The sequence below is a fragment of the Marmota monax genome, unplaced genomic scaffold (assembly GCF_021218885.2).
Source record: "Marmota monax isolate L192 unplaced genomic scaffold, Marmota_monax_Labrador192_F-V1.1 WCK01_AAM20220418_F8-fsc00086, whole genome shotgun sequence".
NCBI classification, from domain to species: domain Eukaryota; kingdom Metazoa; phylum Chordata; class Mammalia; order Rodentia; family Sciuridae; genus Marmota; species Marmota monax.
The window spans coordinates 200,892-216,996 of NW_026693086.1; the positions used below are offsets into that span (position 1 = coordinate 200,892).

Consider the following 16,105-nt stretch of genomic DNA (forward strand, 5'->3'; position numbering starts at 1 on the left):
TGGAGATGAGCTCATTAGAAGCAGGCATCTTCTATGACTGGTTTGGGACATTTGACTTTTCTCTGGTTGGTCCTGAGTTGGAAGTGGGAACAAAAATATAGGGAAGTTGCTGGGTGTAGTGGTGCATGCCTGTAATCCCAGAGGCTCGGGAGGCTGAGGCAGGAGGATCACGAGTTCAAAGCCAGCCTCAGCAACTTAGCAAGGTCCTAAGCAACTCAGCGAGACCCTGTCTCTTCTAAATAAAATATTTTTTTCAAAGTCTGGGGGATGTGGCTCAGTGGTTAAGCACCGATAGGTTCAATTCCTGGTATTCCCCCATCCCCAAATTGGGGAAGTTAACAATCAGTGACTAAATCCTGACTACTTGGGGCGAATTGCTGCAGAGGTTGTGGCTCAGAGTTCTACGATCGTGTTGTCTGGCCACTGTGTGGGGGCATAGTCATTTACAAGGCAGGCTGTGGTGTTACCCTAGAATGGCCGAGGCACGGGATGGGGAATGGGTTGGGTGTCCAGAGCCACTGGCCCAGAGTACTGGCCACCAATCCATTTGTTTCTATAGCATGGAGAATTTGCAGAATGCCTTAGCGGGGGATCTGGCACCCCTGGGGTATCCAAGTGAAGAAAACCAAGGCATCCTTGTCCCCATCTCACACACAGTCTTCTGTCTGATTCTGGCTTCTGTCTTGCAGAAGCTGCAGGAAAGCAAGGATCAGTCTTCAGTTTTGGAAGAATCTGAAGACTGGCTTTCAACTCACAGTTTAAAGTTTGAGAAACTCACCCTGGCTGACCTGATCAGTCAGGGCACAGCCATGCTGTAAGTCTGAAGCCATTCCCCTCACTCCTGAGAGGTGCATGATATGCCCCAACCCCAGTCCTGAGAGACCCTTCATCAGGCTTTAATTTTTCAGGGAAGAGAGCTGCAATGTCACCCAAAAAGTGCGCTTCTGCACTCACACCATCCACCGTTTTGAATCAAAGCTTTCTGAGTAAGTATGTTTCTCAATTGTCCTTCCACAACCCAGTGCTCAAGAGTTAGATTGTTCCCCATCCTGAAAGTAACTGTGTTCAAACACCAATCTCCCAGGAGCTTGGGCAGATCTCTTCCCACCTGTAGCCCCAGTTTTCCCTTTTCTCAAATTTAAAGGTTGGACCAAATGAGTCTTACAGTCTTATAGTCCCTTTGGATGAACCCATGAAACCTCACCCGTTTCTTTTGATGTTTAATGGTTAAGAGAGACTACTTTTAAAGCTGAGCATGGTGGTGCACGCCTGTAATCCCCAGAAAATCAGGAAGCTGAGGCAGGAGGATCACAAGTTTGAGGCCGGCCTCAGCAATTTAACAAGGTCCTAAGTGACTTAGCGAGACTTTGTCTCAAGATAAACAATAAAAAGGGCTCAGTGGTAAAAACACCCCTGGGTTCAAGCCCCAGTACCAAAAAACAAAAGCTAATACTTTCAAGTTCAAATTGGTTGGGCATACCTTTGCAATGTATGTCAAAAATATGCATACACCCTTCTCCTGAACTGATTTGATAGTACAAGAATATGTGCAAATACATACACAAATGCATACAGATATGTCTCTGGATAATCAGTAGACAGATTAACAGATTAGGATGGTCCTTTCATCCTAGTTATAGCAATCTAGGATCCACAATTATTGTTTTACTGAGGTTTTTTGAAAGGTGGTGGTGATGATGATGATGATGATGATGATGATAGATAATATTTAATTAATGTGTCACAAATTCTGCTAAGGGCTGTATTTAACCTTTACAACAACCCAAAACTTTGTATTACTCTCACACCAGCTAATCAAAAGGCAGTTGCTAAAATGATCATTCACAGAATTGACCAATTTGCCAAATTTATCAAAACATTTTAATGGTAAATTTTATAGCAATTTTTATTGGGTTAGAAGATTAAATGAGTTTTGAAGAATTCTGTGATATTTTAATTGACTGGTTTTAATTGTGAATCCAGCACTTTATGGAATTTTCTAGTCTATTAAGCTAATTGGTCATTTGGCAACTGGATCATCAGAGAATTGACTTACAGTGAGTTGAGTTTGGACAAATCGACTTGTATAGAATGCTTTATTATCTGCTTGCTGAAGATGATGCAGCACTGGGGCTCAGAGAGGTTACCATACCTGCCCAAGGTCATATAGCTAGTGATGGGCAGACCTGGCTTTCAAGCCCAAGCCCCTCTCATTATGAAGCTCATGTTCTTAGCTCACATCTACCCACCACTTACACATCTACCCACCACTCCTTGCCCCCCACCATTTTACATTTATGGGTTTTCCTTGCTCTTCTCTGGTCCCCAAATCTACCTACCCTCAGTGAGTGCAAGTCAGTTAAACTCAAATGACTGGGTCTTTACCTTGAATCCGCATCATGTGCTACTGTCCAACCAGTGACGGAATGGCTAGCTTTGCATTAAGAGAACATCAAGAAATTCCTCTGGCTACTTTTTGCAAACCAATATTTTGTTACCCAGAAACTACAGCTGAACAACCTTGGTTGTGCATTTAGGATCAGTCTCCAGGAGACCAGGGGTGGTTGCATCTGAGAAGACACAGATTTGAGCAAATACAAGAATGTTCTCCCACCTTCCTCATGAGCAAGGCCCCCATCTCCTCTCACTCTGCAGCTTGCCCCTCATCCCACCAAGCCAGCCATTGATAATGTTGCCAGAAGAGCAGCCTCTGCACTCAATACTTTCCACATACCCTTTGGGATTTTACCTGGCGTCCTGGAAAACTCAGAGCTGTAGTTATTTTCTCTTGGCTAGACTTTGCCTGGTTTTTTAAAAAATCCCACCCACACCTTCCTCCTGTGGGTGTAAGTGGCTGTTGCTCAGCCGACTGTGGTGATGAGTCTTTCTGGTGTCTTGACAGAGTTATTGAACGCTACCAGCAGAGAATCCAGTGGCTCACAGAAAACAGCAAGAAGGTAACAGACGCAGATCTTGTTCTTTGTCCCTTTCCACTCATTCTGTCTGTACTTGTTACAATTCTTTCAGCTGCAAACGACTTAAACGGGCTTAAGTTTTAAAAAAAGAAACTTGTTAACCTCCATGGATGAAGTTATACCCAGACACAGTTGGACCTGAGTGCAATTTGTCTGGGCTCTGCTTTCCTGAGGATCGGTTTTGCTCTCAGCAGGGCTCACCCCAGGGTTGGGAAAGAGGGCCACCAGCAATCTAAGTTTCTATGTCACTAGCTAGACAAATCCAGTTGAAAGGGACCTCACTTCCTATTCCCTCCCAAGGCCTGGGATTGATTCTTAGTGGATTAATTTAGAAAAATCACCATGACCAGGAGGTGAGAAATACTACCTGGATAGGCTGGAACCTGCGCTCATCCCTGTGGCTCAGTGGTTAAGCACCCCTGAATTTAATCCTTAGTAACCCCCTCAAAAAATATTATCTGTGAACGTAGAAGGAGGGAATCCAACAGGAAAATTCAGCAGTCAATAAAGTCCAGTAAAGTTAATTTAAGACAAAAACATCCAATGGCACCTACTGCCTCTAGAGAGCTATCAATTTCATATGAATGAAAAGTTCCAGAGCCTGGGGATGTGGCTCAAGCGGTAGCGCGCTTGCCTAGCATGCACGGGGCGCTGGGTTCGATCCTCAGCACCACATACAAATAAAATAAAGATGTTGTGTCCACTGAAAACTGAAAAATAACTATATTTTTTAAAAAAAGTTCCAATTGACATGCCACTCTGACAGGAGGGCACTAGAGTACAGAGTCCAATAGCATTGACATGCATATGGTAATCGCCTTTAGAAACTCAATTAGAAATGCACAGAAATAGCACAGCAGCTGTGGAGCCCAGCACATCTGCCTTTGACTGGTAGTCAGCAACATAAAAAGGGGCATAGAGAAATTAAGATAGGCTGATGTCATTAGACTTCAAACTTCATCTCTTACAAAGGATGCTTTTTCTATAGTCTCCAGATTTTTCTGTAATGGGCAGCCCTCACTTTATGAGAGTGCACAGTAGTGCTAACAAAAAAGAACTTCTAGAAACTAGGCTGCCATGCATGGCCTGGGAGCAGATAATGCCCAGAGCTGAAGTCAGGACACGGGGTTTTGCTTTTTCCCCCATAAAATGGAGTGGGGGGCTTCCACCTGCTGCTGCTTGTTGATGCTCTGCTTGTTGCAGAGCTGGTCCGTGCATGGCCCAGGAGAGCCACAGAGTTGTGATGGTTATTTCTGAATGCCTTCTTGGTTTTAGGTGTTTGGCTCCATCAAGGGGGCCAGGGTGGGCATCCTCCTTGATGCATCAGCATTTGGCAGTGGCCCTCGGAAGGAAGAATTCCAGAATGACTTCATGGTAAGTCTTTCCCCGCACAGGAGATACCTGGAGTCACTCCCCCACCCTCCCGGGCTTTGTTTACAACAAATGCAAAGCAGAGTGTTCTGTGAAGAACCCGGCTGCTTAATTAGCACCTACATGAGAGAAATGCATTGGATTCTGCGAAACCTCACCCCATTTTCAGTTGCAGTGCGAACTTCTAGTATTCTCACCACCAACCAACTAGACTTTGCCTCCAGAGCCCGCAGTTCCCTGGAGAGAGGATGTGAAGGCAGGAATCAGTTGGGGGCTGATTCCAGCCCAAGACAGAACTAGGATCCTGGACTTTTCTGGAAGGAGGGGCTATTCTGGTTTCTTTGGTGTATCCAGAGTAGAAAAGCTCAGAACTCTAGAGTCAGATGATGAGACAAACCCAAACCCCCAACTTGGACCATGGACCCTGGCATCTCAGATCTCCAGTGCTTAACTACCTTCTCTGTGAAATGGGAACAAGAACAACAGCTGCCTAACAGGGCCACACGGAAGGAGTTTGTTCCAATAAAGTGCAGACCTGGCAGAGACAGAAACCACTGTAGTCTCTGAGGGGAGGTGGAGGGGTATTATGGAAATCCCTAGAGCTTTAGGGAGATCACAGCAGCAAAACCCCTCTCTTATCAAGCCAGGCACAGGCTCAATGTGGCCCAGCTTGTGCAACTGTCCAGACTCGTCCCCTGTTCTGGGTGTCAGGGGACAGATGTCTATGCAAGCTCCTCTCATGATAAGTCCTCAGGGCTGCGTTTCCAAAGATTCCCCAGGCCTGGTGGTCTAACGTTAGGCTCATGTTGGTGGCAGGAAGGTGACATTTCTAGTTGACCAGGGAGGAGGGAGGAGCTGCCGCTTGAGGGCACTGAACGGGCTGGTGTTTTGCTCATGGCTCCATTGCCAGCCCTCATGCCTTTCAATGATGCCGCTGTCACTCCCCAACCCCCACCCCATGTGGCAGCTAGGTGCCCGCGGTCTAGCCACAGCGCATGCTGAGACAGGCGGCCAGCCAGCTCCCCTCACCACGTGAGACCCAGTGGGCTGGAAGCTCGGGGATGGCCACCAAGCCAAGGCTCAGAGCCTGCATTTCAGCACAGCTCACGCCCCATCCCAGAGGGTCCCACTAAGGCTGGAGGGGTGACACCAGGCTCCACGTGGCCCCTGGCTCTGTGAGCCAGTGATGTCCTTTTGTCTGGCAGAGCCTCATTGATGAGCAGCTGAGCCTCAAAGAGAAGCTGTATGTCCTGTCCTTTGGCACCACCATCAATCCCCTCTGGCCAGACCCCGTGGAAGTCAGCACCTTCACGTGAGTGCTACCCAGCCTCCACCAGGACTTTTTCCTTTCCTCCTTAAGCGTCAGTGTCTTCTTCATCGAGTGTGGACCCCATAAGTGAATACAAAGTGACCAGTTCACAAAAGCAGAAGCTCAGCCGGCCAAAAATTGGGGGGGAAAATGGTCACTGCGCAAATGACCAGCCCACAAAATGAAAGACAAGATACTTACAAGGCATGATTTTTGTCCAGCAAATTAGCAAATGATAGGTTTATTATTATGAAAGTAACATGCATGTTTTTAAAAATTCAAATAGTAGGAAACATAAATAATAATGAGTCTCCCCCTCACTCCAGCTTCCTTCTCACTTCCCTATGATAGTTTGGTTTATCAGGGGTCTCCCTGTGCTGCCTAGGCTGGTCTGGAACTTCTGGGGTCAGGGGATCCTCCCACCTCTGTCTCTGGAGTAGCTGGCAATACCAGTGTGCACACTGTGCCCGCCTTCTGGTTATACTCATACTCACACAGGGACAGGACATGTGAGTGCTTTTGCAGACAGTCTGAATATTCATGCATTTGTGTGATTTGAACATAAGTGGGAGCAGGTAATGTTGTTCGGCACCTTGATCATTCACCCACTCTAGCAGTGCCTACAGATCCGTCTCGCTCTTCTTGATGGCTATGACGAATTCTTCTGCATACCTGTCCTTTATTGGGGGATTCTCGTTTGGAGTTTTGTGGGGTGGAAAGGAGGTTTGTATGAATTCCTACTTGTGCCAGTATGTAGAAACCTCTTTTCCATCAAGAGGATGTCACCTAGTATGTAGTGGGTGTGATGCTGGGTGCTTCTCGTGGATGTCGTCTTAATGTTGACACCTGAGAAAATAGAGCCCAGATTGGGTTCCCAGCTTAAATTCCTGGAAAGGAAACCCCCTTCCGCAGCACCAGCTGTGAAAGGGAATCCTTCCACATACAGAAATGGCCTGGCTTGGGCAGCTCTGGCAGGACCCTGGCTCTGATGGTCTCTGGTGGAATCTGACAAGTCCTCTAACTCTCGTTTGCAGAACGAGGCCAGTGGTACCAACTCCTCACAGAGTTGTCACGATGAAATGAGAAATAGGTACCTGGCCGGGACAGGTGCTCAGTGAACGTGAGCATTCTGTACTCTCTTTTGCACTCCAGTTGGGTCCCCATTCCCTGGAACTTGAGTTCCTCAACTCCAGTCACTCCTGGGCTTCCCTTATCATGTCCCTATGTCATATCCCTGCCACAGTGTGGCACTTTTACTAGATCTTTATATTAACTCTATTTATTATTGAAGGCAATTTTCTATCAAGTCTATAACCAAGAATCACACATCACTTGCCATAATTAGACAGTAACCATAAAAATAAATATAATGAAATGTTGAATTCCAGCTAGAAACTGATTGGCTAGAGAAGGTGCTAGGCTGGGACTTGTTCTCTCTGTTCAAAGGGAGACTTGGATTAGCAGAGTGCTTGGCTAGAGTGGGGTTCTGTCCGAATGCTGTGGGGCACAGGGAGGTGACTGGACAGCTAAAGTAACAAGTGACAGTCTCATTAGCACCAAATGGAGATATACTTTCTTTTCTTTTTCCTTTTGGTGGTGCTAGGGATGGAACACCCTAGCACCACCAAAAGTGTTCCACCACTAAGCCACACCCCAGCCCAATTTTCCCTTTGTCAGCTTAAAAAAGTGGAAAGGGCAGAATGTTGCCCTTAGTGCCCCGTGTGGCATGTGGCTGTGCAGCTAAGTCCCCCGTGAGATGGGACTTCTTCCTTGGCCACATGCCAGCTCTCAGGGTTATGGGATTAGTTTTGTGCTTCACACTAAACTCTAGATTCCAGGAAAGTTGGGTGGGTGTGGTAAGAGAAAGGGACTCAGCCTCAGCCCCTCAAACAGCAGAGACACGGCAAGCTCAGGTTCTAGAGTCAGACTTGATTTGAAATCTGTTTTTACCAGTTGTGTTTTAGTATCACCATGGACCAATCCTAACTCTGAGCCTCAGTTTGTAAGCCTCATCTATAAAATGGGAATAAAGGCACCTACCACAATGGTTATTATTAGGCTTAAATGAGCTAATATTTGTCCTAAACCTGGCACCTGGTAAGAGTCCACACAGAGACAGTTTGTTCAAGGGTAGATCACCTATGAGACGCGGTTCCATAAGATGGTAACTGAGATGAAAGGCTCCTGCCACCTACTGACATAGCTGTTGTAACAGTGCAATACTCATGCATTTGTGGTAATACTGCACTGCCAGACATATAAAAAGAGAACACAGCTGGGCACACTGGTGCACTCTAAATCCCAGTGACTCGGAGGCTGAGGCAGGAGGATTGAAAGTTCAAGGCTAGCCTCAGCAAATTAGTGAGGCTCTAAGTAACTTGGTGAGGCCCTAAGTAACTTAGAACCTGTCTCAAGATAAAAAATAAAAAGGGGGCTATGGCTCAGTGGTAAAGCACCCCTGTCTTCAATCCCTGATACCAAAAATAAAGAAAGAAAATAAAGAAAAATAGAGCACATACAATTCTGTATAGTACAGGAAATGATAATAGATGACTATCTTTCCAGTTTATGTGTCTACTATGCTGTCCTTTGTGTAGGTGTGATTCTGGGATAAGCCCAGGGCTTCGTGCATGCTAGCCAAACACTCCACCATTGAACCACACACCAGTCCCTGTGCTGTGCCTCTTCTGGAGGTTTGGAGCACATTCCTTCATAGCAAAACACTGTGCAGTTTCCACCAGGAGCACCTCATCTCTCCATTACATCCCTTCCTCGCATGATTGGTTTGATTTCCTGTGGTTTTGCTCACAGGAGCAATAGGCTACACTGCATACCACTGCCACAGGGTCCAGGTGTGTAGTAGGACACACCCTCTGGTTTGTGTATGTCCATTCCGTGACGCACACTTAACATCAAAATCACCAAAGTTTTTCAGAAGGTTCTGGTCATGACGCGGTGCATGAGTGTAATCAGGTTGCTGCTGCTGTGTCTTCCCAGCCTCCAGGAACTCAAGCTCTGGGTAAAGGAACAGCAGCCTGAGGGAGGCAGCAATTTACTACAAGCCCTGAAGAAAATCTTCACACTAAAGGGGCTGGATTCTCTGGTGATTATAATGGGAAGCTGGTAGGTCCTCTTTTCCTAAGTGGGTAACAAACTACGTGAAGTGGGTTGAAAAAACAAAACACTGTGTGAGGAAGGATCACCATGTGTGGTTCTCCACACATGCTCAAGAGAGGATCATGTTTGCAGGTCACCCACCCACAGCTAGGGCAGGGCAGCTGGGCCTAGGGTCCACCCAGCCCTGCACCTTACACAGGTGTCCTGAGTCACAGTGGTCAGTTCAGAATGAGTAGATGTTCCCTGGGAATTACCATTTGGCTGTGGCATATTCTCAAGGTGATTTGACCTGGGGCATCTTCTTCTCCTCTTCTGTGTTCTCCCCTGCCCAGCCCAGACCAGCCTTCTGAAATCCTGTCTGACTACATCCAACAATCCTCCATGGGAAGGGACCTCATCACCCAAGTCATCACCTACAGATGCGATGATCAGGTCCCCTCTGTAAGCACTTGGGATTCTCCTGGGTTCCCTTTGGATTTGGCGATAGTGAGCTGGGCTGGCCTTTGAGGCTTCAGGACTGGGCAGAACTCCCACACTGTGGACCAGACACCCTCCCTATACCTACCTCTCCTGTTGGTAAAATGGGAAGCATTGGAGAGCTGGCAGGTCCAGGCCAGGAGGGGGCTTGTCTGAGCATTGGTGTTACCCTAGCTGGCAAGGACTGATCCTGTGGCCATTCTGCAGGCTATCCTGAAGAACCTTGCAGAAGCACTCAGGGGCTACTACCACTGCTACAGCCCAGAGACAGAGGTAAGTTCTCTACCAACACACTGCCCTTCCCGCCTGCCTCCAAGGCTCCCAGCTCATATCCAGTAAGTTCACACAGGTAAGATCAGGTTAAAATGAGTAGACGGGAAGAACAGGGACAACCTGGGGTCACAAGTGCTCCTTTGCCAGTGTGTATGGTGGGTTGATTGCACGCCTGGGAATCCACAGACTGGTTGGCAGAATCCCCTATCACTATCCAGATCCCATGAACACGGGCCCAGCCTGTCTCGGTTCCCACCAGAGCACTGTGTGAAACAGACACCTCTGTTCTCAGTCCTAGAAAGACCCCTGCTACTGCAAGGGACCCACAGCTGGGCAGAAAAAGCAATTAGTCTGTTATGACTTGGATGTGAGCTGTCCCCCAAAAGCTCACATGTAAGACAATGCAAGGTTTGGAGGATAAATGATCGGATTATAGCCTCGCCCCCAATCAGTGAATTGATCCCTGATGGGATTAACTAGGTGGTGATTCGAGGCAGGTGGGGTGGCTGGAGGAAGTGGTTCCTTGGGGGCGTGGCTATGGTGTATGTATTTTGTATCTGGAGCATGGAGTCTCTTTCAGGTCCCTGATCACCATGTGAGCTGCCTCCCTCTGCCACACTCTTCCGCCATGTTGTTCTGCCTCACCTGGAGCCCTGAAGAATAAAGCCAGCTGTCTATGGATTGAGACCTCTGAAATAAACCTTTGCTCCTTTATAGTTGTTCTGGTCAGGTCCTTCAGTCACAGCAGTGAGAAAAACTGACTAAAACACAATCTTATACCAATCCATTAGTGTCCTTGACCCAGTTAACAGCTAAATATCATCCATATTCCTAATGGAGGTAACAATTAGAAAACACGAATAGATCCATTTGGCAGATTAAGAATCCTGTCACTGTTTGGCTAACAGGCTATGTCTGCTAATAACTGTGAATAACCATGAATAACTGCGTGCTTGCATCTCACAAGTGTGTTCAAGTGTCACAAAGTCTAGCATTTCATACCAGGGAGTCAGGTCTGACCACGCCTCTTCTCACTACCTCACTGCCCAACCTCTTTGTAGGTGTCACAGGCTACAGGGGGGGAAAAGCTAAAGAAAAAAAATGCAGTGGGCTGCTTTAAGAAATATTGTATCTTAAAACCCGTGGCCCTTATCAGTTGCCTTATGGGTGGAGGGGGTGTTGTTTTACTCTCTTATTGAAGAAATGGGTACAAAGAATTTTATTTGAGAACTTTGGCAAAATAGATAGCACATGTCCTATTTAAAGAGATGGCCTCTGTTCAGCCCAGCCACTTGTTGTTCTGTAGAAATGTGATCCCAATCTTACCAGGTCTTCCAATTTGTCAAGAAGAGTCAGAAATATGGGTTTTTTTCCATTATATTTTTAAAAACCGAGGTAAATTCACATAATATGAAATTAATCATTTTGAACAATTCAGCGACATTGAAGACGTTCACAATGTTGGACAACCCCACCTCTAGCTAGTTCCAAAATGCTTTTTTTTTTTAATATTTATTTTTTAGTTCTTGGCGGACACAACATCTTTGTTTGTATGTGGTGCTGAGGATCGAACCCGGGCCGCACACATGCCAGGCGAGCGCGCTACCGCTTGAGCCACATCCCCAGCCCCCAAAATGCTTTTATCACCTGTTTTAGTCAGGTCTGTCGTCTCTGTGACCAGAAGACCTGACAAGAACAATTAGTGGAGGAAAAGTGGATTTGGAGCTCACATTTTTGGAGGTCTCAGTCCATAAATGGCCGGCTCCATTGCTGTATTACTCAAGGTGTAGCAGAACATCAGAGTGGAAGAGTGTGGTAAAGGAAAGCATCTCAGAATATGGCACCAGGAAGCAGAGAGACACTGTAGAGCAGGGACAAAATACATACCCCAAAGGCACACCCTGCAGTGACCCACCCCCTCCAGCCACAGCCTACCTGCCTACAGTTGTGACCCAACAAATCCCCACCAGTGGATTCATGCACTGATCAGTGAAGACTCTCATGACCCAATCATTTCACTTCCCAATTTTTTCTTGAATTGTCTCACACATGAGTTTTTGGTGGAGACACCTTCTATCTAAACCATAACATTAGCCCCAGAAGAGACCCTGTACCCACAAACCATTCACTCCTCACTTCTCCCTCCCACCACTCCAGACTCCTGGCAATCACCAACCTGCTTCAGGTCTCTATGAATTTACCTGTTCTGGATATTTCATCTTTTGAGTCTGGCTGCTTTCACTTAGCATGATGTTCTCAAGGTTCACCCATGCTGTAGCAGGTATCAGTACTTCATTCCTTTTTAGGGATGAATAACTCTCATTGTCTGGAGAGACCACATTGATTGATATTTGGATTGTTTCCACATTTTGATGGTCACAATGTTCCCACAAACATGGGTAATCAAGGATCTCTGAGCCCTGTCATTTGGATGACAGAACTGAAGTGGAATTGCTGGATCTGATGGTAATTCTATGCTTAATTTTTTTGAGGACCCGCAAACTCTTTCCATAACGGCTACACCATCAAATTCCCACCAGCACTGAAGAAGGGTTCCAGTCCTCCCCAGCCTCCCCAGCCTCCCCAGCACTTACTATTTTTTGTTTGTTATTATTATAGCCATCCCAGTCAGTGCAAAGTGTTCTTTTACATTTTTAAAGTTAGAAAATCCTTCTGTTGTTTAAAAACACCGCAGGCCAATACTATACTTGTGGAACAAAACACGTTTGCAGGCTCAATTTGGCATGTGGCTCCCGGTTTGTAACCTCTGGTTTAAACAGGCTGCCACTCAGCTTTGGGAATTGCCTGGGTTACCTGCCCCTTTCCTGCCTTGGCCACTGCTGATATCCAGGCCACTCCTCATGGCTGATGGCCACCACCATCCCTTCCCTCCCCCAGCTCTATACCAGTAGAGACATGGATGAGCTCCAGGCAGAAATCCAGAAGGCCCAGAGCCTCCTGGGCTACATGCAAGCCCTGCACCAGAGCAACCCTTGTGAGGAACAGGCCTGTGCCGTGAAGGAGGTAGGTAGAGTTCAACCAATGGCGTCTGGGAACTGCCTTTTTACTTACACACTAACTGTGCAGTTCAACCTCTCGGAGACAGTTTTTCACTCTGCCACTGTGACTAGGAGAGACTGGGCTAGATCAGGGTTCCCTAAATGATATGGCCTGGGCATTAGCCTTGGGTTTTAAGTCCTGGTGGGGCTACCCGCCATCTTGGAATCTGTAGTAAGGACAGGAGGGGGGGAAGGAGGATGGGAAAATGGAAGAGGAAGGGAGATACTGAGTATCTCTCACTTCCCTGGAAATTCCAAAAATCTCCTAAGGAAGGGATGAGGAAGATGGGAGGGGAAAGCAGAACTGTCCTTTATCTACCAGGTCAGGATTTAAGACGCTCCACTTAGGGGACTGGGCAAGTGCGGAAGATTGAAGACTTTCCAGCTGTAAAATACGGTTATGTAATAAGAGCTTTCTAATTAGATTTCCCCAGAGCTGGAAAAAGAACCGTTCACAAGTCTTTTGCCTAAACGTACAAGACATGATGCTCCTCTCTCAATTGAGTTCCCAAACTTGGACAAGACTTCTGCAGAGTGGCTAAAAATCAATGGCCTAAAAGGTAAATTCCCAAAGAGGGCAGAGACCCAGGACACAGGTGACCTAGGAAAAAGCCTGGACCCTTAGGGGCTCAACCCAACTATTTAATTTTTTGCAGCCAAGAAATTAAGTCTTTATCAGGTTCTGGCACCCAACGCATTCTCTCCTGTGGAAGGATTTGTGCCCATTCTGCAGAAAACAGTATCATCAACTATCCACGAGGTATTTCAAATGCAGAGCTCTGTTCCATGCTCTACAGGGGTGCTCCCTTGTGGCACTTCCCATCTTCTGATATGTTTGGGCAATGAGAGTCCTAAGTGGGCCATGGTGGGCCCTAAGGCCTGGACAGGGGGCCAGGCTTTTCCCCTGGGGCTCAGGATCACTCGCCAGATCCCTATAACAGGGCCAGGGTGTAGCTCAGTGGCACCTCATGCGTGTGTTTAGCATACTCTAAACCTGGGTTCATCTCCAGAACCCCCCTCAAAAAAACGAACAAATCTACTGTAAAAATTTGGAAATGAAACTTGGAGCCAGGCTCAGTGGCACACACCTATAATCCCAGCAGCTCCGGAAGCTGAGGCAGGAAGACCATGAGTTCAAAGTCAGCCTCAGCAAAAGCAAGATGCTAAGAAACCCAGTAAGACCCTGTCTCTAAATAAAAAATAAAATAATAGGGCTGGAGATGTGGCTTGGTGGTTGAGTGCTCCTGAGTTCAATGCCCAGTACTCCCCACCCCTCAAAAAAAAAAATAAAGAAAATAAAACTTGGGAGATGGGACAGTAAATCAGGTACCATAGTCACCTCCTCCATGAAAGTTCTGCTCCACCCCACTCAGAGAGGGCAGATGTGAGCTCTTTATGTCTTCACTGTACCTCGTGCAGACTTTATGATTGCTCCTATCTCCTGTTAACCCATTTAGGTCCCCACGAAGCACGAGTCCTTTAAGAGAAACACTCTCTTCTCCAACTCTAGTCCCCCATGTCTAGGACAAGGAAGCAGCTAGTGAAGGCCCACAGGATGGCTGGGTGGGTGAGCAGATGGAAGGAAAGAAGAAGGAAAAGGATAATGGATGGGTAGATGAGTGGAAATGGAGGTGGGTGTGTACCTGGTTGGAAGAATGGAAAGGGGAAATGAAATGAGAGAAAACAGGAAGGAACAAAGGAAAAACAAAAGGATCAAAGGAAAAATGAAAGAAAGGATGGAAGGACTAATAGGTAAATAGATCAGTGGGAAGACAGAAGGCTGAAGGACGGAGGAGTGGGAGGTGTACAGTTGGAGCAGCAGATGATGTAGTGACAGAGGTGGCTACGGTGGCTTGATGGGGGAGGCAGGACCAGGATGGACACATTGGATATTCAGTGTCCCCAAAGGCTTATCTGGGTTCCCAAACCCAAGAGCCTCTCAAGAAAGTGACCCCTGTCCTGCCAGCTCCAGACACAGCAATGGCCTGTGGTGGCGATGGTATGTGTGGTGGGCAGGGAAATCCCACCCAGTTGTGCTCAGAGCCCACCTCTCTCTCCTGCGTCTCGGTTGACAAGTCCAATATCCAAATTAGATTTAAAATCCTTCCCCCAACTCCCGCCTCTGCTCACCTGCTCCCTTTCCTGCCCACTCCGAGTGCAGAGAGCCATGGTACAGTTTGAATGGCATGACGGGACAATGAAGAATGTCCACGTGGACCCACCCTTCCTCTACGAGTACCAGGTCAGTGATGCCTTCAGTAAGTCAGAGTATGGGGTACCAGGAGGTGCCATGGGCAGTGGAGTCTGAACTCCCTGCTGTAAAGAGAGCTCTGGTACCTTCCCAGGCTGGACCTAGAAGACCCAGCAAGAGTCAGTCTCACCCTCTGGGGAACGATCTGCCTCCTTCACCACTCAAGGCCGCCAGAAGACTTTGACCCTCCCTTCCCTAGGCCTGGGGCAGACTCGCTGACTCAGGAGGCTGTTTATACTGCCTGGATATCAGAGCCTTGACACACCATGTCCAGAAGCCAGTGAAATATCTCCCTCCCCACAGACCTCTGAATCGCCACCCTTTCCGCAGTCACTCACGGTGGTCATTGCCTCTACAGAAGCAGCTCAGCGGAGCCCTGCAGCTGTATGAGAGGAGGATCGAGTGGCTCTCCCTGGCCAGCAGAAGGATCTGGGGCACCGTCTGTGAAAAAAGGTACCTTCCCCCCAAGCAGTGCTCTTGTCCTTCACAGGCGTGGTGTGTGGCACGACATTTACCTGACTCGTGACTCCCTGTCGGTGGCCTTAGAAGCCATCACTTAGATTAGGTGTCAGTAATCGCTCAGCAGAACCCCCGGAAGAGGAAAAGGTGACCCCACCATCCCTCCACACCAGCACCACCATCACGTGTCACTCAGGATTCTTTCTGTTAAAAAGCAACAGAAACTAAGTGCGAATTGGCTGAAACCAAACAGAGAAGTCTGATTAAGGTGCCTGAAAATTCTAGAAGAGATCTGATAGCCATCTGCAGATGTGGCTGGATCCAGGAACCTGGGTCTCGGCTCTGCTTTCTCTCTGTGACAGCTTCCCTGCTAGGAGGAAAACGGATGCCTGAAGCTCCAAACTAACTTTCTTCTACCTTAACACACCCAAGACTTCCACGGTCCTCTCATTGGGCCAGGGAGGTGAGAGGTTCTCATGGTTTAGGGTCAAACGCTCACCCCTGAAGTTTGGGTCAGTTTCACCTGACTCAGGTTGATGGAAGCAGAGCTGTTTCCCAAAGGAAAATCAGGATGCTGTGGCCAGAAGGGGTAATGGAGGCTGACTAGGGACAGACAATATGTATGCAAACACAGCCATCCTCATCATACCTTATTTGATGCATTGCTATTTACAAGGTATTATCTTTATAATACTAAACATCTTTACCTAATTCAGTCCTCGAAGCAACTCTGCAAGGAGACTTCTCATATAGTTTTTAGGGCTTTGTGACTTGGCCACATAACCTAAGGCCCAAGGCCACATGGCTGGTAGGA

General features: G+C 47.4%; 1 protein-coding gene across 2 annotated transcripts in view; it reads left to right on the forward strand.

Annotated features, from left to right (window-relative positions):
* The window catches only part of Vwa3a (von Willebrand factor A domain containing 3A), a 58,506-nt gene that overhangs the window by 17,815 nt on the left and 24,586 nt on the right, over positions 1–16,105 (forward strand). For both annotated transcript variants that reach the window (XM_058582621.1, XM_046454715.2), the window contains exons 3-15: positions 690–814; positions 909–986; positions 2,903–2,957; positions 4,251–4,349; positions 5,552–5,658; positions 8,653–8,778; positions 9,105–9,213; positions 9,457–9,522; positions 12,421–12,546; positions 13,006–13,141; positions 13,238–13,341; positions 14,743–14,823; positions 15,191–15,285. In XM_058582621.1, the coding sequence (XP_058438604.1) occupies positions 690–814; positions 909–986; positions 2,903–2,957; positions 4,251–4,349; positions 5,552–5,658; positions 8,653–8,778; positions 9,105–9,213; positions 9,457–9,522; positions 12,421–12,546; positions 13,006–13,141; positions 13,238–13,341; positions 14,743–14,823; positions 15,191–15,285 (1,307 nt within the window). The remainder of the gene's footprint in view (positions 1–689; positions 815–908; positions 987–2,902; positions 2,958–4,250; positions 4,350–5,551; positions 5,659–8,652; positions 8,779–9,104; positions 9,214–9,456; positions 9,523–12,420; positions 12,547–13,005; positions 13,142–13,237; positions 13,342–14,742; positions 14,824–15,190; positions 15,286–16,105) is intronic.